General features: G+C 43.2%; 2 protein-coding genes across 5 annotated transcripts; one reads left to right on the top strand and one right to left on the bottom strand.

Moving 5' to 3' along the window:
- Positions 1–374: 374 nt before the first annotated feature.
- LOC104933080 (protachykinin-like) lies at positions 375–1,743 on the top strand. Of its 3 annotated transcripts, XR_002042165.2 has the most exons (5): positions 378–620; positions 697–833; positions 1,047–1,149; positions 1,307–1,362; positions 1,457–1,743. XR_002042165.2 is itself a non-coding variant. In XM_027286346.1 (3 exons), exons 1-3 carry the CDS (start codon positions 729–731, stop codon positions 1,357–1,359), a joined length of 261 nt encoding a protein of 86 aa, XP_027142147.1. In that variant the 5' UTR covers positions 375–728; the 3' UTR covers positions 1,360–1,743. The 3 variants fall into 3 exon arrangements, 1 of the variants encoding a protein (XP_027142147.1); XR_797480.3 differs by having other exon boundaries at positions 380–833; XM_027286346.1 differs by having other exon boundaries at positions 375–833; positions 1,307–1,743.
- A 2,308-nt stretch (positions 1,744–4,051) lies between these two features.
- On the bottom strand, positions 4,052–19,754 carry LOC104933090 (septin-7). 2 transcript variants are annotated; one of them, XM_027286344.1, is made up of 15 exons: positions 19,625–19,754; positions 17,776–17,777; positions 17,354–17,456; positions 15,733–15,839; positions 14,656–14,756; positions 14,448–14,582; positions 11,230–11,347; positions 10,237–10,329; positions 10,068–10,164; positions 9,925–9,976; positions 9,709–9,837; positions 8,706–8,726; positions 6,459–6,594; positions 5,436–5,578; positions 4,052–4,501 (listed from the first exon to the last, which is right to left on the bottom strand). In XM_027286344.1, exons 1-15 carry the CDS (start codon positions 19,626–19,628, stop codon positions 4,462–4,464), a joined length of 1,281 nt encoding a protein of 426 aa, XP_027142145.1. In that variant the 5' UTR covers positions 19,629–19,754; the 3' UTR covers positions 4,052–4,461. The 2 variants fall into 2 exon arrangements, with proteins under 2 accessions (XP_027142145.1, XP_027142146.1); XM_027286345.1 differs by having other exon boundaries at positions 17,354–17,453; positions 19,625–19,721.
- Between the last annotated feature and the right edge of the window lie 233 nt (positions 19,755–19,987).

Raw genomic sequence — 19,987 nt, 5'->3', positions numbered from 1 at the left:
AGCTGGGCAAGCAGCAGCCTCTATGGACATAATGACAGAGGAGAAAATACCAAAAGGGACGTTTACAGAGGAAGCTAAGAGAGCAGGTGGATGAGAGTAAAGCTGGAACTGACTTTTAGTCGCTGGTGAGAGCTTGGTATCGCCGCTGGACCTTTAATCATGCAAAAACAAAACAGAGGTGACTCTATAGATACAATGATTTGAGCCGAGATGCAGAGATATACTAGATGTGGTGCATAACCTATAAGACAAAATAAAGATTTACAATGTTTGACTTCTGGGATTTCATTGGATAAAGATGTTCCTGTTGAATTGTAGCTGGTGTTGAGTGATCCAACACTTCTCAGCTCCCAATCCTTCATAAACAATAAACTTTTCCCCATCTGTGCTTTAAATCTGACAACATCAGTTTTACTCTCAACTCCACTGTCATCTTTTCATGGACAGCACACACTAATGCCAAAAAGAAACCCCCGTGATTCACAGAATAACCGCCGACACCATCCACTCCAGCTGTGCGTAAAAACATGCGTCCATGCGCAAAAGGGGAGCGCCGCGGTGCAATAGATGAAATAAAGACGATGACATTGAAGCTGAATTTGAAATAATCCAGCAGAGAGGTATGGTCTACCTGCACACACGGTGTTCATTATCAGCTGTAGTTCAAAAGGTTTGAGCTTTTATACTTTTACGCAGAGACGTTTGGCTGAAATTACGCACGGTGTGCGATGATGGTGATGCTGGTGAAACTTGTTCTGGTGGCTGTGCTGCTTCTGACAAATGTTTTCTGTCGAGAAATGGATGTTGACTATTGGACAGAAGGCATCGAAGAGGTAAGACTTATATAAAATATTACATTTGTTAGATTTCATCATCTGAGAATCAGAAAAACACATTTCCATACGAATATTTTGGGGATAAAAAGTTTTTCTGTCACAGCCAGATGATTTATTTGACTCAACTGCAGCTGGAAATCAAATATAAGTTCACAGAGAGGTAACTTGATCATTTAGTAACATGTAATCTTTCTTTCTGTCTCCTACAAGAGCATTTCACCAAACTCTGAAGTAACTCGAGGTATATTTGTGGTAATGACCAAAAAACCAGGACCACGCCAGTATCTCGGACTCATGGGGAAGAAAGACTCCAGTAGAGACATTTTCTAATTATTTCACACCAAATCACATCATGTTTATAACTGCTGCGTTTAAATCTGACTTTGTTTCAAACACAGACGACTATTAGCACAAATATTTAAAAGAACATGAGAACTGTGGCGTTTATAACTCGTGTTTTTAATCCCCAGGACATACATTTCGAACGTTTGTGGGTCTCATGGGTAAAAGAAGCTTTGATTAAAAGGTATGATCTTTCTAATAGTGACATTAAATATATGTTGAAAGGTTTAATTAGGAAGAAAAGCTGCCTAGTAACAGCTGATTTCATCCCCATGCAGGAGCCATGTGAGCCGCACAGAAGACTGAAGATCTGCTTTTGTGTTTTTGTTTCAATTTCAGATGTTTGATTTTGTTTTTGATACAAAAAAAATGTAAAAGTAAAAGTGCTTGTCAAGAGTTTGAGTTCAAACAGCGCCACCTGCTGATGAAATAACATGAAGGAAACATGACATGAGATAAATCCATCAACTCCTCAATATCATCACAGGTTTATTAAGTGACTTTGTACAATACAAATGAAAAATAAAATTAAAAATACAGAGATGGAGTACATAGGCTAAAGCAAATTGCGGCGTTGACTCTTCATTTCCCACTGATCGTTTCCGCAGAGTTGATTGAAATATTGTTTTTTTGTTCTTTAAAGCGTCCCGGATCACCGTTAAGATGTTTTTTTTTTTAGTTTCATGTCTTTGTCAACAGCGGACGCTGCTCTGAGTCTCTGAGGAGTTTCTCTAAACATACAAAAAGAAGCCCCCTTTCAAAATAAACACAATACGCAGTTCATGTAGCTTTTTACAACTTCACATCAACGTTACGTCATGACCGGTGGCACCAGTGATCAACGAGAGACTAATTGTGAAGTGGAACAACACACAATCTTTATGACACAACAGATGCTTTTTATAATCTCCTCCACGTTGGAGAAGCAAAGTCAGCTGTTTGTTGTTGTTTTTTTCGTTATACTGTTATCGCGGGTCTCGGGTATGTCCAGGATTCTCGCGTGATCTCGCGTGAATACGCCGGCTCGCTCCGCCGCGTCCGGTGTGAGTTGACGCCGGGCAAAGGACCGTTCCGCTGCCGTTCCGCCTCCTGTGTGAGTCCCGTGGTTGCGGTGAAGGAACGGAGCAGCGAGTGGAGGAGGCGGGGGCACAGTATTAAGTTATAACAACAACAACAACAACAATATTTGATTTGATTTGATTTGATTTATTTAGCACATAATTAATTACATTATCCATAAAAGATAAACAAACAAGAAAAAGAAAAAAAACTCAAAAACAAACGAATAGCAAAAGATATGATGCACAGCGACATGCAAGGAGTTCCGAAAAAACCTCAATCAGCACAATTAAGCTGATAATATTAAGAATACCAATTTATGAAACAAAGGTAAAGTATGGGTCTTGGAGGAGAAAGAGCCATGATTCTCATGCACGTTTTTGCAACCTAAAAAGGGCTGCAGTTTAGTTTGATGGGTACTAGCCCAAGCAATGTTGCAGTAACTTAAAAAAGGATAAACATAGAATAATATAGGTTCAGGGAAACTTTTGTATTTAGAAGATGCCGGATTTTCCCAATAATTCCAATTTTTTTGCGATTTTAGATGTAATTAGAGAGATAGAGGTTTCCAAGAGGTTTTCATCAATCAACACCCCAAGAAAACGAGCTGATTTAACATTAGAAATTAAAACATTATCAATCAAAACTCTTATGTTCTTAGTGTGTTTCTTGAGGTTGTGTCTAAACAGAATGAAATTTGTTTTCTTAATGTTTAGTGACAGTTTATTGATGTTAAACCAGTTGGAAATTCTTTCAGTTCCTCATTGACCACTTTTACAATTACATTGGGATCTCTAAGAAAAAAAACAAACTAGTATCATCAGCAAAATAAATCTTAGAAGCTGATCTGATACATTTGGCAAACCATTAATATAAAAGAAATAACAAGGGCCCAAGTACAGATCCCTGGGGACACCACACTTTATGTTAAAAAAAAAAGGGAATTCACCCTTTAAAACAACAAACTGTTTTCTATTGTCTAAATAACTAGAAAACCATAGCAAAGCAGTTTCATCCAGTCCCAGATATTTCAACTTTTGTAACAGAATATTGTGATCTACAGTATCAAAGGCCTTTACAAATCTAAAAAAATTCCTATAGTTATATTCTTTATTGTCATTAGCTCTGTGTAGTTCATTAATGAGATGGGTAATGCCATGTAGGTAGAATGTGATTTCCTGAAACCATATTGGTGATTGTATAATATTTTATTTTTGTCAAGAAAACTAAAACAATCTATTGTAAACTAGTTTTTCCAGGATCTTTGAAATGGAGGGTAAAATGGAAATAGGTCTATAATTAGTGAATATTGTAGGGTCTTCACCTTTGTGTAAAGGAATAATTTTGGCCATTTTCAATTCTTGTGGCACTATTCCTTTAGTGAAGGACAAATTAAATATATGTGTCAGTGGTTTGACAATTGCATTAGAAACTACTTTAAGTAGTTCTGCACTGACCTTATCATGACCTGGAGCAGAATTCTTCAAGGAGCTTAGCAACTCACAAACTTCACTGCAGGTTACAGGGCTTAAATGAAGTCCACCAGTAGGAGGTGCTGTCATGAATTGGAGGGGGCTTTCAATGACCGTAGGGATTTCTGATGCTAGTTCAGGTCCTATTTCTGTAAAAAACTGATTAAAATGGTAAGCTATGGTTGCAGGATCCTTTATGAGTGAGCCATCGACTTTAAATTCATTGGGGAGAGATTTCTGTTTTATTTTTTTATTAAGAATTGTATTGATGACACTCCAGAGGGCTCTCATATTATTTTTTCATTTGGTGAGTTTGGTATTAAAATAGTATTTCTTTAATAATAATAACATCAATAATAATAATAATTAAAATAAGAATATGGGTTTGGCCTTTTCTAAAACTGGAATTTTTTTTACTGTTGTTAAGGGGGAAACACATTCTTCCATGATGATGAGTCCCGAGGCAGCGAGGGGAGGACGCGGGGGGTCGTGTAGACGCCATCCACCTCCTCACGTAACCCCATTATACCCCCCGGTAACCCCCCTCTAGTGGCTGGGAGCAGGAGCACAGCTGTGCTGGCAGACAGAGTAAAGGGGGGACATGGAGGGGAGAGGAGGAGAGAAGGAGGGGAGGAAGAGGAGGAGGAGGAGGAAGAGGAGGTGGGTGATGTCAGTGCCACACACTGGCGTCCTGACCGGCAACGTTGGCAAACAAAAGTGACTGGAGCCGGGGTGGTCCTGCCGGCGGTCCTTTAGAAGATCTTGCCTTTCTTTTTGTTTTTCTCCAGAGTCCTGCAGGAGAGGAGACACACACACACACACACACACACACACACACACACAGGGTTAAAGGGTTACCTAACTACATGTTGTCTGCAGAGGCAGTTCAACATTTTTGGTCTGACCGCAACTGTGACTTTGATTTTCTTCTTAAGACGCTCTCAGTGGTTTCAGGTGGGTGAAGGTGTGATCAAACCACACACACACACACACACACACACACACACACACACACGATGAGGCAGCTTAGCTGGCAGTTAAAGTCTAAAAAGGACGGGCGGCAGGGTCAGGGATGTTTGTGCGTGGAGTCCAGAGACGTGCAGGTTAACAGGTTAAATGACCTGAAGGTCTGACTGTGAGCACAAATATCACTGCATCGGTTCAGAGTGCGTGTGTCTTTTTTATTTTAGACGGACGCCTGCGTCATCCTGCACAGAGCAGCTCGAGCTGGTTAAGTCACAGTCGGACAAACGGCAACAGAGAATCAGGTCGATTTTCAAAATAAAACACTTTCAGCATTTTTTTTATTTATTTTTACTCGTGGTAGAAGCAAATAAATCTCAGCAGGTTAGCTCTGAAACACTCCAGTTGTGTCCGCAACCTGACAGAGACGAGCCAGGTGAAGTTTCAGTGATGAACTGGTGACCTGGTACCTCGCCTCTACCCTGATAACGATAAGCTGTTATGGAAAATGAATGACTGAATAAACTCTAAAAGTTTTAACTCTGATTAGTCAGAAATATTTCGGGTTAAATCAAGAATCTAGACGTGTGGAAGCTCGACGCTTCCTTCACTTCATTTTAAAAGGCCACACATCCTGCAGGAGGCTCATGTGGCCACATGGTGGCACTAATCCACTGCTGCCCACCATTCACCCTCAGCCTCCGTCATGAACGCATGAATTTCTGCATGACGCGGCAGCTGCGAGTGTATTCGTCGCTCGTACCTTGAGGCCTCCAGTTTCTGCTGCTCCAGGCGCTGCTGGGCCTCCCAGTTTGCTCTCTCGTCCTCAAACACGCGCCGCTTCTCCTCCAGCTCCTTGTGCTGAGCCTCCAGGTTCTTCTTCATCTGCTCGTGACGCCTCTGGAGCTGCAGAGAAAAAAATAAATAAATCACACGGGACGGAGTCAGTACTTTGGAACAACGTGACCTACAGAGCTTTTCACACGGCGCAGTGCCGTCTTTCATCACGCTGAACGCAGAGTGAGGAGCCTTTAGACAAATAATACTGCAGCTGAGTCACAGAGAAACTAAAGAGCTTCAACTCCTGTGAGATCTATGAGCTCAACGATGGAGGAAACGTCGGCAACAGAGACAAACGTGGGCAAGACTAATGCTTCAAGCCATCATTCGTTTTAAGCTTCACTTCTAGATTTGACTTCAGAATTTATTTGCAGTGTCAGATTAGAATAGAAACTTTATTGATCCCTCGAGGGGAAATTCTTTTTTTACACATGCCGAAATACAACCACACACACACTGTGCAAATGTGGACAGAGATGGTGGAGTAAGGGCACCTCGGCAGTGCCCACGAGGTGAACTAGCACCAGTCCACCTTCCATACTTTGGTCCATACCGGACTTAAACTGTCCACCCTCCGGTTCCCAAGACAAGTCCCTACGGACTGAACTACTGCCGCCCAAGAGAAACTGATTAATATTTAAAGTTCAGCTATCAGCCAGCCGGATGTGAACAAATATATAGCAGTCAGGTACATATTGGTTTGTTTTCCTGTCTTTGTCTTTGTAATATTTAAGGTTGTGGTGAATTTGAATAAAAAATAAAAATCAGACACGGGTAGAAGACGAGCAAAGGGAACGAGGAAACATTAATTTACATAGATCAACAACACACTCGCAGAAAGCGTCGTCAGCACAAGAGGAAGGAAGGAGCCCAGACAGAGATGAGTAACTTCAGTATTCATTAAACCAGGTGTGTGTGTGTGTGTGTGTGTGTGTGTGTGTTTTACCTCAGCTTCAGAGTCTTTGAGTTTCTGCACCTTCTCCTTGACTTTCATCTCAAACACTTGCTCCATCTCCATCTCCATCTTCTTCATCTTGGTCACGTGCTCTCGCCGTTCCTCCTCCATCTGGGCCAGAGGACTCCTGCACACACACACACACACGGGGAAAAAAACACACATGCAAACACACACACATTTAGACGAGCGCAACAGAGTGTCACCGACACCGACAGACTACTGAAGAGTAATGTCACCGATCATTAGAGCTGTCACGATAATTAACTGAATTTAGTAGATTCAATTTGATCTGCACACGATTATTATTTTAGCATTTATCTCCCAAAAAGATCAAAACAAAAAGGAGTACGAGGCGCATTTTATACTTTGACTTGTCTTCACAAAACAGGTGAAAGTAAAATATGCATCATCTTCTCTCCGGGAGCTGACAGAGAGACGGCAAACGTCTGCACAAGCTCTGTACGAAGCTCACATCTTATCGTGACAACACTACCCCTCATTTCCCAAAGAAATCCAACGTGTTGGTCGGGGTGGGGGGGTGCAGGAGGGAGCGACAGGTAAAAGTTTAAAAAAGGAAAAGAGACGGGATCCAACAACAAGGCCGTGACGGGAACAGGAAACCAAACCAAATCACGAGACGTCTCATCTCTGAGAGAAGCTAAAGCAAGAGGAAGAACCTGTGAACACCGACTGTTAGTGCAGGCGTCGGGTTACATGTTAGTGAAGCTCGCCGGGATGTTTGACTGAAGCGTGAGCGCGCAGAGACCTGACGTGAAACACGCGGAGAGGTTACCTGTGATTATGAGGAAGTGATCCGCTCTGACCTGAATCTTAAACTCTTAATAAATAAGACAAACTTAAACTCTTATTCCTGAATATTTAGTTATAGAGAAATATCAAATCTTCAAAACTCGATCCTGAACGAGCCTCTCTGATATATTGGTATCAACGTAGATCTATTAATTATGCTCCATTTGTATTTTTTATGTATTTATTAATGATTAAAGTCCCAGTGGACAGGGCGTCCTCATCCTGGTAGCTCATCTGGTCGAGCATGCATCCTGTATACCAAAGTTCTGCCTGCAGTGACCCGAGTTTGACTTTGGTTCTTTGCTGCGTGTCGTCCGCCTCCATCTATCTGTCCCTGTCATCCTGTCTTATCCTGACTGCCTGGTGAAATCAAGGCAAAGTGGAGTCACTGTTTCAGTACACGGACGGCATTAATTCATCTGTAATAATCAAAAATCTTGTGATTAACTTTGTCACAGATGTTTGATAACCACATTTGAGGGATCTTAGTAAAAGAAATCGATACATATCCGTTAATATCTGATGTTTTTTTTAAGTCCCTTATGTCCCAGCACTGGTCAGGCTCTAGCTTTAACACAAATGTTGAATGAATAAGTAAATCTCTTCATTCAGCTTGCTCATGTCATGTGAAGTATAGGTGCAATGAAACACCTGACCGCTCAGGTGACAGACCTGTATCCGTGACGTCACCCGCAGGTTTCTGAGGAGCCGTCTTGAGGCTCAAAATCTGCAAAGACGTGGATTGTCTGCGGATCTGAGGCGTACTCAAACAAAAGTAAGTACTCAAACAACACCCACGCTCTTAATCTGCATAACTTTAAGCCTTAATATAACCTGAACAGGTGAGTTGTATATAAATTCACCCTCAGTACAGTTGTCATGAACGGGGAAATTAGCTACAGAGACCAAAACTGTTTTTTGTACCAGGCTGTAAACATGTTTACATGTTTTTGACACTTCACATTCACAGAGATTTCAGCTTGTTGTGGGACGCAGGAGCTGTTGTAGCCTTAAGCTGATCTGAACGTAATAAAACACTATTAAAGTCTCATGAATCACTCTTAACCGTTCCGTTAACCTCACAGACAGATCTCTGTTTTGACTCCAAGCAGGCACAACAAGAGCAGCAGCAGGTGGAAGCAGCAATGAAAGCATCAGTGGAAACAATCAAAAGGCTTCGTCGTGAACGCATCACATCTGTCACAACTGAATTCACGAGTGTGGCAATTCAGTTTATCTCCCGCTGGTCCTGGAAATATCTACTGACAAGGAGGGAGGGAAGTCGGAGGGAGGAGGGGGACCTGAGTGGACAGGGAGGAAGGAAAACACCCGAATGCAGCCAACGGGGGGAGGAAAGAAAGATGGAGGGAAGAGAGGAATCATTCACAAGGGTCTCGAAAATAAGAAAAAAAAAAGACCACTTACATTCCATCAACTGTGTCAAGTCTAAAAAACAAAAACACACACAACCAAACACACACACACGCACGCACAGACACACACATGCAATAATGAGGTCATGCACTAAAAAAAAAAAACGTCGTGTGATTTCAGCCACTTCTTCTTCTTCTTCTTCTTCGCTGTGAGAAAAACACAAACTACGTCGACTTGCTCGAACGCGTCACATGTTGAGCTGTGTGTGTGTTAGCGTCAGCGGCGTGAGGCCTTTATTTTTTTTTTTTTATTCGGCTGGAGCTGAGTGTGTTAGACATTAAGCTCGTGGTGTCTACGTGAATCAGAAAGCAGCGTGGTGCTCTGATCGGAAATCAGTGGCATGATTTGATTTTTTTTTTTGTTACAACAGAAGCAAAAAAATCATGGAGCGTTTGTCAAAACACAGACAGACAGAAACAAACGGACGATAAATGAATGAATGAATTAATTAATTCTCCCAGTGCAGACTTTTCCGGTTAGGAACCTAAATACAGGACAGGAGTGAAACATGTGACATCACTTTGTACAGAGCAGAAATGATGGTCGAACACTTTGTAACATATGGCTTACGATGACTTATTAGGGATGAACACCGTATCTGTGTCTGACCAGATTTTGATCACCAGAGCTGTGTTTTCATCGCCTGTAAAAAAGTACATTTATCTGCACCGGATAATCGTTTCACTGGAGCACTCGCTCGACTTTTTTATGTATGAGAAGACTGTCATGTTACTTTCATATTATGTCCTGAAGGTTTGCAAAGCGTACTATATCTAACACACTATCGGTGCAACTTAAAATCATATAATACTGTGGAAGTACGACTGAAATTCACATTAAAATAACCATTTAATTTAAAATCCTGTGATATATTTTGTTTCTATGTTCAAGCACGTACCCGTCCTGAATTCAACCGCGATGGAAACGTGCTACGCGGAGCTAAAATGACTCGACCTGCTCGTCTTTCCACAGCTGCACTTCGTCTCGGACTTACTTGGTGGACAGTTGGCCTTTGGCCCTGTTGTTATCTACTCCGTTGTAGGTGACGGCGGCGAGCTTCCTGCTGCGGTAGTTTTCGTAGTGGACGTTGTTCGTCACGTCCTTCAGGTCCTGCATGTGAGTCCTGAGGTTTGGACGACAAAGAATTCAGAATATTCAAAGTGTTCACCCGAGTAATGATTCAACTCGTCTTCATAGAGCCTCTGTTTACCTGATGAGCATGTCCCTGAGGATGGTGAAGTCGCAGTGGTCGCTGTTTTCAACTAGAAGGGAAAATAAAAAAGTCAGTCAGTATCAGAAATATAAACCTGTTGGATAAACATCTTGGATCTGATGCAGGGTGAACCGTCGTACCTTCTGCAACCCCCCAGGGGTATTGTCTACCTCGGACCCTCTTGCTGTTCACCTCGATGATGGTGTTGCTTCCTACTACAGCCAGCGGCAACTTGTCCTGGACAAACAACAAAGTTTGTCATTATCTGGAACAAGTCTGTGATTTGACACATCAGGCGACGTCCAGTACCTTGATCTTCTTCACCAGCCTGTTCTCTTCTTCGTCATCCGTCTCGGGGAACTCGTAGATCTTGATTTTGTGCTCTTGGATTTCTCGCATGATCTGAAGAGAAGAGAAGTTTATTTTTTTAAAGCAACTTCTGGCAGAGCGAATCGGAAACAGCCCAACTAAACAGGTGGTACGGCTTAATATAACGTTGAGCCAGGGAAAATAAAGATGCATCATCAATACCCTGATGAGAAATGTTCTGCTTCTTCCTCTGAACTTTAGTAAACTGAATTAAAGTCTGACACGAGATGCTTCATATTCTTTGTTTGTTAAACTGTTAAGCTGGTAAAAAGATGTTGATATCTGTAATAAGGGTACGATTAAGACAGAATCTGGCACTGCAGTATAAACACATTAAAATTTAAAGTGGGAGTCGTCTGTTTTGGCTGCAGGAGTGTCTGAAGTTGAGCCGGATCCAACGGTTAGAAAAAAAATGCTGCCTGACATCACGCTGACGATCGGATCGGTCAAACACTCCACAGTTCTCTCAGTCTAAACCCTGTTGTGTTCTGGGGTTTGTTTATTTCATGTAGCCAGCTTCTAAATCTGAGTCTGACATGAATACGTTTCCTTTGGTTTGAGAGGGAGAGAAAAGCGAGCTTTGGTTGAGAGACGTAGACAGCGAATGAGAGCGAGCGAGCGCCGGTCAAACGAAGAAATAAAAAGTTATTTCGACAAATAGAAGATAACTCCCACGACAGTGCCAGATCCTGTGTGAATGCATCCTCAACACAGAAAAGAGAACAGCTACACATCCTTTCACGTATGTTTAATCTACAGAAAGCCGCTCAGTGCATGTTTCAAACAGCTGTAACACTAAAGAGCGTTTACTTTATTTGGGTTTGCTTCATGATGCACATTCTTGATGACCACAGTCAAAGAAAAAAAAAACAGAAAACTGCTCTCTGATAGGTTTTTTTTCTGCAGTAGTATGCAGCTGTGGAAACTACTGACCTGTTTCTTGAACTGCAGGCACTCCTCGGGGGTGAGGGTGTCTGCTTTGGCGATCAGTGGGATGACATTGACTTTCTCATGCAACCGCTTCATGAACTCGATGTCCAAGGGCTTCAGTCTGCGTGGAGAGAGAGAGATACATGCTTCACAGTGTCGAGCTGCCAGCGCCCTCTGTACCCTGCGCTCTGTGTTAATATCTTACTCTCCAGCTAGTACGGCACATTTAAGTACAAAACGATTAAACAAACTGCAGTGTGAGTGCACACCCTTGTCGTTTTCGGAATAAATGGGATGTTTTCGGGTTGACTGGCTTTTTGGATTCGCCGTTTCTGAGTCAGCCCTTCTTTAGACAACACAAAGAGAAGTGGAGCTACACCAAATATAGAAAAAGGCATCTGTGACGCATGACTGATGTTTGTAGTGTCTAAGAAAATGACCTCGTAGTCATGAGAAAGCGTTGCTATTCTTGGCTGACTTGGAGCAGAACGACTAACATTTGACACCGCTGGATTTATAGCTTTGCATTTTGAGATCATTTCATCTTTATCTGACGGTGGAAATACCCCTCTGTGCTGAAGTCTGAAGCCCTGAAGCAGAATCTGATACGGCATCATTAGCGGGAGGGTGTTTGACGTGTCGCCAGCAGCAGTGAAGGTCGATTTACAGCTCGGAGCTGTTATTATCTGACAGAGGAGCGACAATTATCAGTTATTAATGCACTGTACGGGTTATGTAACTGATGCTGCTGCACGCTCAGTGTCGGCACACCAACAAATATCATCGACAGAAATGTGAGCAGACGGAAAGACGCTTCGTTTGTAAATGTTGGCTGATATTAATATTTCATAGCTGTATCAGATGAGCGATACAGAAGTCAACAGACACTATAATATGTACAAATTCAAATAAAAGCAGCCCAGAAGCTCCGAGGTTACTCTAGAGAACGTCAGTGCGATCAAACACACGTCGTCGCCGAGAAGGAACCGATAAAAAAAAACTCAAACCAGCGGATTTCCTAAACTAAACAAACGGGGTGAAAACTGTGTGAAGGAACACAGAGAGTCCAGCTCAAGTGAACAGATTTATCGAGAAATGTGTATTTAAAATCTCAACAAACAGACATTTCATAACAGCAGGGCTGAAACTAACCATAAATTGTTTTCCCCGTGTTTGGTCTAAATGTCAGAAACTGTTGGAAAACGTCTGTGACGACACTCCAGAAATATGAAGCGACGTGTAGAAATGTCTCGATGTTCAAAAACACACGAGCTTCGTAACGATAAAGAAGGGACGAAAGATTCACACGTGATGAAATGAAACAAGGTATCATCTTGAATCTTTGCTTGAAAAATGTTCGACACGATAAATCGATCATCAAAATAGTCGGCCGATATTTCTCTGTTGATTATCGGCTAATCGTTGCAGCTCTACATAACTTATATATCAGCAGTCACGCAGTGTGTCGACTGTCAAAAGGTTAAAATTGTCAATAATCTGTATCACTGTGTTTTTAGTAATCAGTGACGCTACATTGATCTGTTCTGTCTTTCAGCCTTTTCTATAAATAACCAAAGAAACGAGTTCATTTAATTCATATTTTGGTTATTTTCTTCTTTTTCTGTTAATTTCTTATTTTGTGAAGTTTATTTTACCCTCAAAATACGAAACTTACCGACTGACTGAGCTGCAGCAACGATTATTTTCATTATCAGTTCATTCGCCAGTTTTTCATTAATAAATGTTTATAAAATGTCAACAACTAGAAAAAAAACGACATCACACAACTTCCCAGAGTCCAATGTGACGTCAAAGTGTCTCATTTTGTCCTAAAACCTAAAATGTGAAGCAGCAAGTCGTCATTTAAACATTTAACCTGACAAACTAATCGATGAATGATTCATGAACTCTCTCAGCTGCACTTCATACTGTCAGAAAACACCTGGGGAAAGCCACGTTTTTATGATTTAACAGAGAATGATGTGGCTGGCTCACGACCCTCAGAAAAAAACACAGTCACCCGCGTTCAGCTGCGAGCTCAATGTCCAGATTGTCTCTCAGCGCTGGAGGTCATTGTGATTCCGTGCGAGAGCCGTCAGCTGGTGCGACGAGGGGATGCTCTGTGTGAGAACATACGCTGCCCATCCTCAAGGCTAACGGACGGTTTGTGTGGGTACAGAGGACTGGTTTGTACAAACACAATGTCTCACAGAGGACGGACGGACCGGCCGAGAGAGGCGATAAAAGAAACAAAAAACACACGAGGAGAGATGAGGACAGAGGCTTCTTCGCTGTTTACAGTAAGTCACGGTCAACAGAGTGAGCGGACTTAAACACAAAGGGCAGCTCCACACAGCAGATACAAACACAAACACTGGTAAAGCCTCGACTCGGGGGCAAGCTCTCATATTTGCATATTCCCATAAATGCATTTAAATTAGTTCAAACCGGACGTCAGGGCAGGAAACAACCTCTGCCACACTTTCTACTCTTTGACTGCGACGTGCATCACACGGGACACGTATGAAGAGAAGAGAGGAGCTGTCAGCTCACTACGGAGACGTCCGGCGAGGACAATAAACATTCCAGTTAAAATTCCACAGTCGTGTCTTTCTTTGGGGACGTTTGGCGATCGGTATCATCTGCTGGGCGTCCTGCCAGCGTCGCTCGTGTGTCCCCACCCTCCCCACCACCACCACCCTCCTCCTCCTCCTCCTCCTTTTCTTCACTTCACGAGCTGCAACTCTTTTTATTTAACCCTTATTTTGCAACACGACCTGACTCAGCCTCACATGATCGTTTACAGAAATCAGGAGGAGTAGTAGTTACAGGAGACTGCCTGACGTGGCCGCGGCTTCGTGACGTTGGCCACGAGGAAGTTCAGTGCAAATGGAGGAAGAGCTTTATTTATTGACTTCCCTTTCCCTGGATTTGCCCAGACTGCACCGGGATCTGAACCAGCAACTCCTTCGTTTCAGTCACATACCTCCCTATCTGACCTTTGGGGCAACTCTTGACCTCTCATTTCCTGCCATACACTATTTTTTACTCATTTCCTTTCACTGTTCAACCTTTTCCTTTCTCCTGTTCGCTCCTCGCGTCCATCCCCCTTTCTTTGTATTGAACAAGGAAGTGACAGCTCCACCGCTTCTCACTGGGTGTGCCCGTCCTAACAACATGGGTGGTGTTGCGTTAAAAGGTATAGGTCGCCTGACACTTACCCGTGTCCTGAGGGGGCGATGAAGTACAGGCAGCAGTGGATTCGGCTGTCGGGCATCTGTCGTCTGTTCACCCGGGATTCTGAGTTCAGGTAGTCTTCGAACTTGCTGTCTATGTGGTCGATGATCGGCTGCCAGCTGCGTGACACAAATAAAAGCTTTGGTTAGATGAATGTTACCTCCGCTGAGCTGAAGTCGAGGCGATCCTTACCAGTTGCTGTTGTCGACGGCATCTCCGAACCCCGGGGTGTCGACTATTGTGAGCAGCAGCTGGACGCCGCCTTCCTTTATTAAAACTTTGGACTGCTCCACCTGACGCGGGAGGGAGAACTGTGTCACAAACTGTGCCTTTGAAACCAAACTGCTGCACCCAGTAAAAAAAAAATCATTATCTCTGTAGACTAATACCATCATGTCATAGATTTTACCTGGAAAACACTTGAAGCTGGCGACGTGCAGCAACACGCCAGCCTCACACTGTGCTATTAGATAACTATGCTGAGAGGAATCTGGGGGTAGCAATGCTGTCAGTCGGGAGCCAGACAGATAAAGTGCAGCACTTGAAGCACTCGAGATTCAGGACAAGGTTGTGTAATTAGGGACGATGGCATTTATGGAAACAGCTGACGGAGAGTCAGACTTGTTTAAAAACCATCGAGGGGAAAAAGTTTGTACAGCACGGAGAGTCGTGCAGACGGAGACCGATGGAATAAGATGTTTCTTCGTCTGTTGATCAGTTTGGGTTTGGGTGTTGTCAACAAAGCAACTTCTCTGGCACCGTAAAACTCTAAATCAACGTTTGTTTTTCATTCTAATACGTTCTGTTTGTTGATGCTCCAGCTGCTGCTGCGACTGTGAACCAGCACGCCAAGAAGTTTAATCTCAGACTCTGAGGCAGTTCATCTACTTGGGAGCCGTATAGCTGTAAAATAAAAATTAAAAAAGAAATAAAGCAGGCAATTATGTCTTAGATTGCCATATTTTTCTTAAATCTTTTTAACTCGTATGTATTAGAGTTATAAAGTATAAAGTTTGACTTGACTCGACGTGATCCGTATTTTGTTGCTTCTGCTGACACTTTTTCAAATAAAATGTCAAATGATGGTTTGGACGGCTGCCAAAGCGTAACTGCGTTTAAATGTTTATTTAGCTGGGACATTTTTCAAAGATATTTGGTCTCCTTAGCTATATTTAAAAAGAACAAACACCCGTCGTTGTGTTTGTGTTTTTAACACCTCGTGCAACGCCTCGGCTCGATGGAGACGAATAAATATCTGTGGCAGCGTACCTGCACGGTCTTTTTGATTCGATGTGAAGGACCGGGGTACTCTGCTGAATACAGGTCTGTGAGGAACAGAGAGTTGATCAATGTGGATTTGCCCAACCCCGACTCGCCTGGAAAAAAAAAAGAAAGAAGACAAATGATTTATTTTAGGGCGGCTGTGACCGCCGGTCCACCCGGCATTATATCCACACACAAAGATCACTGTTGACATCCTAAAAGACAATCAAAGGCCATGTGTCCGTCCAAGATGAGACTGACATTTACCCGAAACATTAATCCGTTTGGGTTAACAGTTAAAGGGCTAAAGGAAACAACGCAGACAATGCTTCTTGTTATGTGCAGCTGACTGACTGGCTGGCTGGCTGTGCGGTCTGGGAGGCTTCTCAAGCTCGGTTGGTCATTGTGTGCCCAGTTTCCAAGCTCCCACTGAAAAGGATCATTAGTGGAAATGACCATCGACAGCGCCTGCCTTGGCTGATGGCCACGAGTCAATATTTAACAACCCGCTATTTACGACAGGGCCGCAGCCAAAGTTTAATGCGCGGAGCTCGCACTGTGGCGTTCGTCGTGCATTTTTATGCACGGCGGGGAAAGTTTACTGCGATAGCAGGCCTGTGAAACGAGCTGCCCTGCCATGTGAAGGGAACAGGCTGTTGGGTCATGTGTTTCATGAGGCACGGGCAGACGTGCCAGTGCCATCTCCTCTCCTCTCCTTCCTCTAATCTTTCATCCTCCTTTCCTCTTTTCACACCACGCTGGTGACGCACTGCGCTGCGCGGCGGGGACATGTGGGCTCGCGGCTCATCGCAGCCAAGAAAAGCTGAATATCGTGTGTGTGTGTGTGTGTGTGTCCATGGAAGAGGGTGATACCATAAAAAAAAACAATGGCAAGCATTTAACTACCAACAAGCCCAGAGGAGCTGCTTTAGTTTCCTTCTTGCTGGATGCAACACCATCTGCATCTCAGAAATTATTCGTCACAAACACGTCGAAGCAGGTCCTGGAGGAACACTCGACCCGAGCGAGCAAGATCCGATGATGTTCTAATAAAACGCTGCACACTGACTGAAACGTACGAGCAGCGCTGTGGGCTGAAAGCCTCAAACGGACTGTTGAAGCGTTCGCGAACGCGACGGGACGTTGCGCTATTCTTAGAGGCATGCCGGGTACAAATTCTGCTGGTCCCACCACAGGAAATGGTTTTGACCCGAGGAAACATTTTCCCCCCTCCAAATGGAGACTGATCAGCCGAGGAGGATCTTGGCCCGGTGTCAACGACCACATGCGAGCGTTTTAGAAGAATGTCTGCGTTTTTCTGATTCGCTGAGTCCGGCTTTAGATAAATCCGCCCCCCCCCCTCAAAACTGGGAGACGGCGTCATCAGGATGAATCCTAATGACAGAAAGATGCAACTGTCCTCTGCTTTCTGACTCAGCAATTAACAATATTAACACTACAAAGCTGGGGGGCATGTCCCTTATGTATAAATATGGCTCCACACACACACACACACACTCTCTCTCTCTCGCGCTCTCGAAAACAAACCACAGCAGAGGACTTGCCAACCGCAATAAATACAATGAAATGATTCAGATAAAAACACAGCAGCAGCGTGTGTTCTTACCAACGACCATCAGGGTGAACTCAAAGCCCCTCTTCACAGACTTCCTGTACACTTGGTTCGGGAGGCTTGCAAAGCCAACATATCCTTCCAGATTCTTTTGCTGCTGTGAGACAGAAAGAAACAATACACGTGTCAAAAAAACGCGAAGAAATGTAGAAAATATATCCCAATATTCTATTTATTCATACCTAGACTCAAAGATAGACAAAACATTTTTAAAAACCCTGTTTGACAGCTTTAATTCAAGGTATATCAGACTTATAGAGTCACTATTAAGTCAAATAAAGTCATAACAGATGTGTGCATCATTTTTAAAGTTGGAATTAAACAGGACACAGTTGGAGTCAAATTTAACTCCGTTTGCAACGGTCCCGTCATTTCAATAATTCCAATACTCTTCAAACCTTTAATTACATACTTACAGCTGTTTTGTGTGCATCGATGTAATGCGGTCCCAATGTGCAGGAAGAGCCAGCGTTTCCAGGATCGGAAACAAAGAGAGAGAGAGAGAGAGAGAACAAAAAAACAGAGCATCAATCTCAGGCCATCTGACAAACAAACCATTCTGTCTCCAGAATCAGTTTCCCAAGCTGAGACGCCTGAAGGCTAAAAATGATTCATGATATCGGGAGGAGGAGGAAGAGGGGGTTACTGTAACAACACAGACAGTTGGACAGTGTGGGACATATTCCACTCCACTTGCTCCTTTAATGTCACCAGCACCGTAAAGTTAGATCCATTCAAATTGCTGCAGCTTTTGCTTTTTTTCGCCCGTGGACAGGAGAGGATTTTAATCTGTGTCACACACACACACACATGCTGGAGCATCTCCTGCCTACCATCCACAGCCCACATGTCTTCAATGTGACGCCGTGACTCTTAAAATGCTGATTTATCTACACAGGATGTGCAGTTTAAAACTCGGCAGCACACCAGGAAGAAAATGTGAAATGAAGAAAAAATGACATCTGTCTGTTTCCCTTCCGGTTATGTCTCACTTTTTGGTATAGGAAGTGGTTGCAGGTGGTGGAGGACTAGACACAGACTATCTACCAATAATCAGGTCAACGTTAACCAGACTTTACCTGATCATGCCGTAGTCTCCTCCAATTCTTTTCTATTTTATTTCATTTATACCTCTGCAGTTATTATTTATATCATGGTCACTTTTACATATCATGCCACTTTAATCCTCGGTACTTGTCTGTTTTGAAGGTTGATTGTTTTTTGTGTTTATTATGTAGGTTAGAGATATTTCTGTCTGTTTATTTTTGTGTTTATTATGTAGGTTAGAGATATTTCTGTCTGTTTATTGTTGGGTTTTTTTGCCTTTTCTACATTTTTCTAATTCTGTAGTGTACGCTTCACTTTCCTCTGCTGCTGTAACGAGTACATTTCCCCATGGTGGGATGAATAAAGTATATCTAATCTGGAATAAAAGGTGAATAAAGTATAATCTGAAATAAAAGATGAATAAAGTATATCTAATCTAATCTAAATTATGTTGTAGGTTAATTCTAATGTATGTTTGCACATCTCTCTATCTTTGAACTTAAATAAAGTCACAACATCAACTCTGTAATCCAGATTACATGGTAATCCTGGTTTGACTTCAGATGATCCAATCAGGGCTGTTAAACCAAATTATTGATCTCACACACACACACACACACACACACACACACTCTCACTCTCACTCTCTCTCTCTCACACACACACACACTCTCTCTCTCTCACACACACACACACACACACACAATCTCTCTCTCTCACTCACACACACACACACACACACACACACACACACACACACACAGAGAAAAGCACTAATACACTAATATTATGCGGGACTATTTAACGTTTAACCGGCGGAGACATACAGCAGCAGCCGTTAGTGAGCCGTTTGGTTAACGTGAGCTGTTTTAATCCAAACGTACGACACTAAATTAGCACATTTAGACGAGCTTCTTGTTAATTAAACGTGAGAGTTAACGTGTCTGACTCGTATCATACGTTAAACACTAACAAACGTCAGCTGGGAGAGTTTGCCGAGCGGACAAACGGCAGGAAATGACACTCCCGTTAGGTCTGCTAGGCTAACTGGTTAGCACCTCCAAACTGGAGGCGGACTGGGCGTTGGTTGCTCAGACAACTGCAAAAAAAAAAAAAAGCGGCAAAGCGACAAAACGTGTGAAACGAATCCGACGCCAGCTCGAGTTTAACAGCGCAGAGTATGAAGGAGAAAGTCGTGACTGCCAGCGGTGCTCTCACCCATAACGTTGACGCTCCCTGCCGCCTCAAAAACCGATCATTGACTCGCCGACATTCCCTCCCCTTCTTTGCTGGAGCTGGAGCTACGCACTATGAGGCGCGTAACGCCCACGGCTCTCTACGGCGCTACGTCAGGACGCCGGCGTAGGAGGCTACGTGAATCACAAAGGGAGGAACGAGTCTCAAATCTCGCGATGATGATGTGTGATTCCTTTTTAGTGGTGGCGTGTTCTCGCGAGAAGATGGGGGGGTCCCCTAAACTAGCTACACTAGTGATGGGAAGTTCGGTTCTTTTTAGGGAGTCGGATCATTTGACTCACCAAGAAGAGCCGGTGTTGTGGAATTTTCCGACTCCCCCTCACA

Source organism: Larimichthys crocea, chromosome XIII, assembly GCF_000972845.2.
Source record: "Larimichthys crocea isolate SSNF chromosome XIII, L_crocea_2.0, whole genome shotgun sequence".
Lineage (NCBI taxonomy): Eukaryota > Metazoa > Chordata > Actinopteri > Sciaenidae > Larimichthys > Larimichthys crocea.
The sequence above is the reverse complement of the archived record's forward strand: the minus strand, read 5'-3'. Positions and strand labels throughout refer to the sequence as shown.

Coding starts and splice junctions, on each gene's coding strand:
- LOC104933080 (XM_027286346.1), top strand. CDS start 729: ATGATGGTGATGCTGGTGAAACTTGTTCTGGTGGCTGTGCTGCTTCTG. Junction 834..1,046: donor GGACAGAAGGCATCGAAGAG/GTAAGACTTATA, acceptor GTCTCCTACAAG/AGCATTTCACCAAACTCTGA. Junction 1,150..1,306: donor CATGGGGAAGAAAGACTCCA/GTAGAGACATTT, acceptor TTTAATCCCCAG/GACATACATTTCGAACGTTT.
- LOC104933090 (XM_027286344.1), bottom strand. Junction 10,165..10,236: donor GGCTGGTGAAGAAGATCAAG/GTACTGGACGTC, acceptor TTGTTTGTCCAG/GACAAGTTGCCGCTGGCTGT. Junction 6,595..8,705: donor CTTGACACAGTTGATGGAAT/GTAAGTGGTCTT, acceptor GTGTGTGTGCAG/GAGTCCTCTGGCCCAGATGG.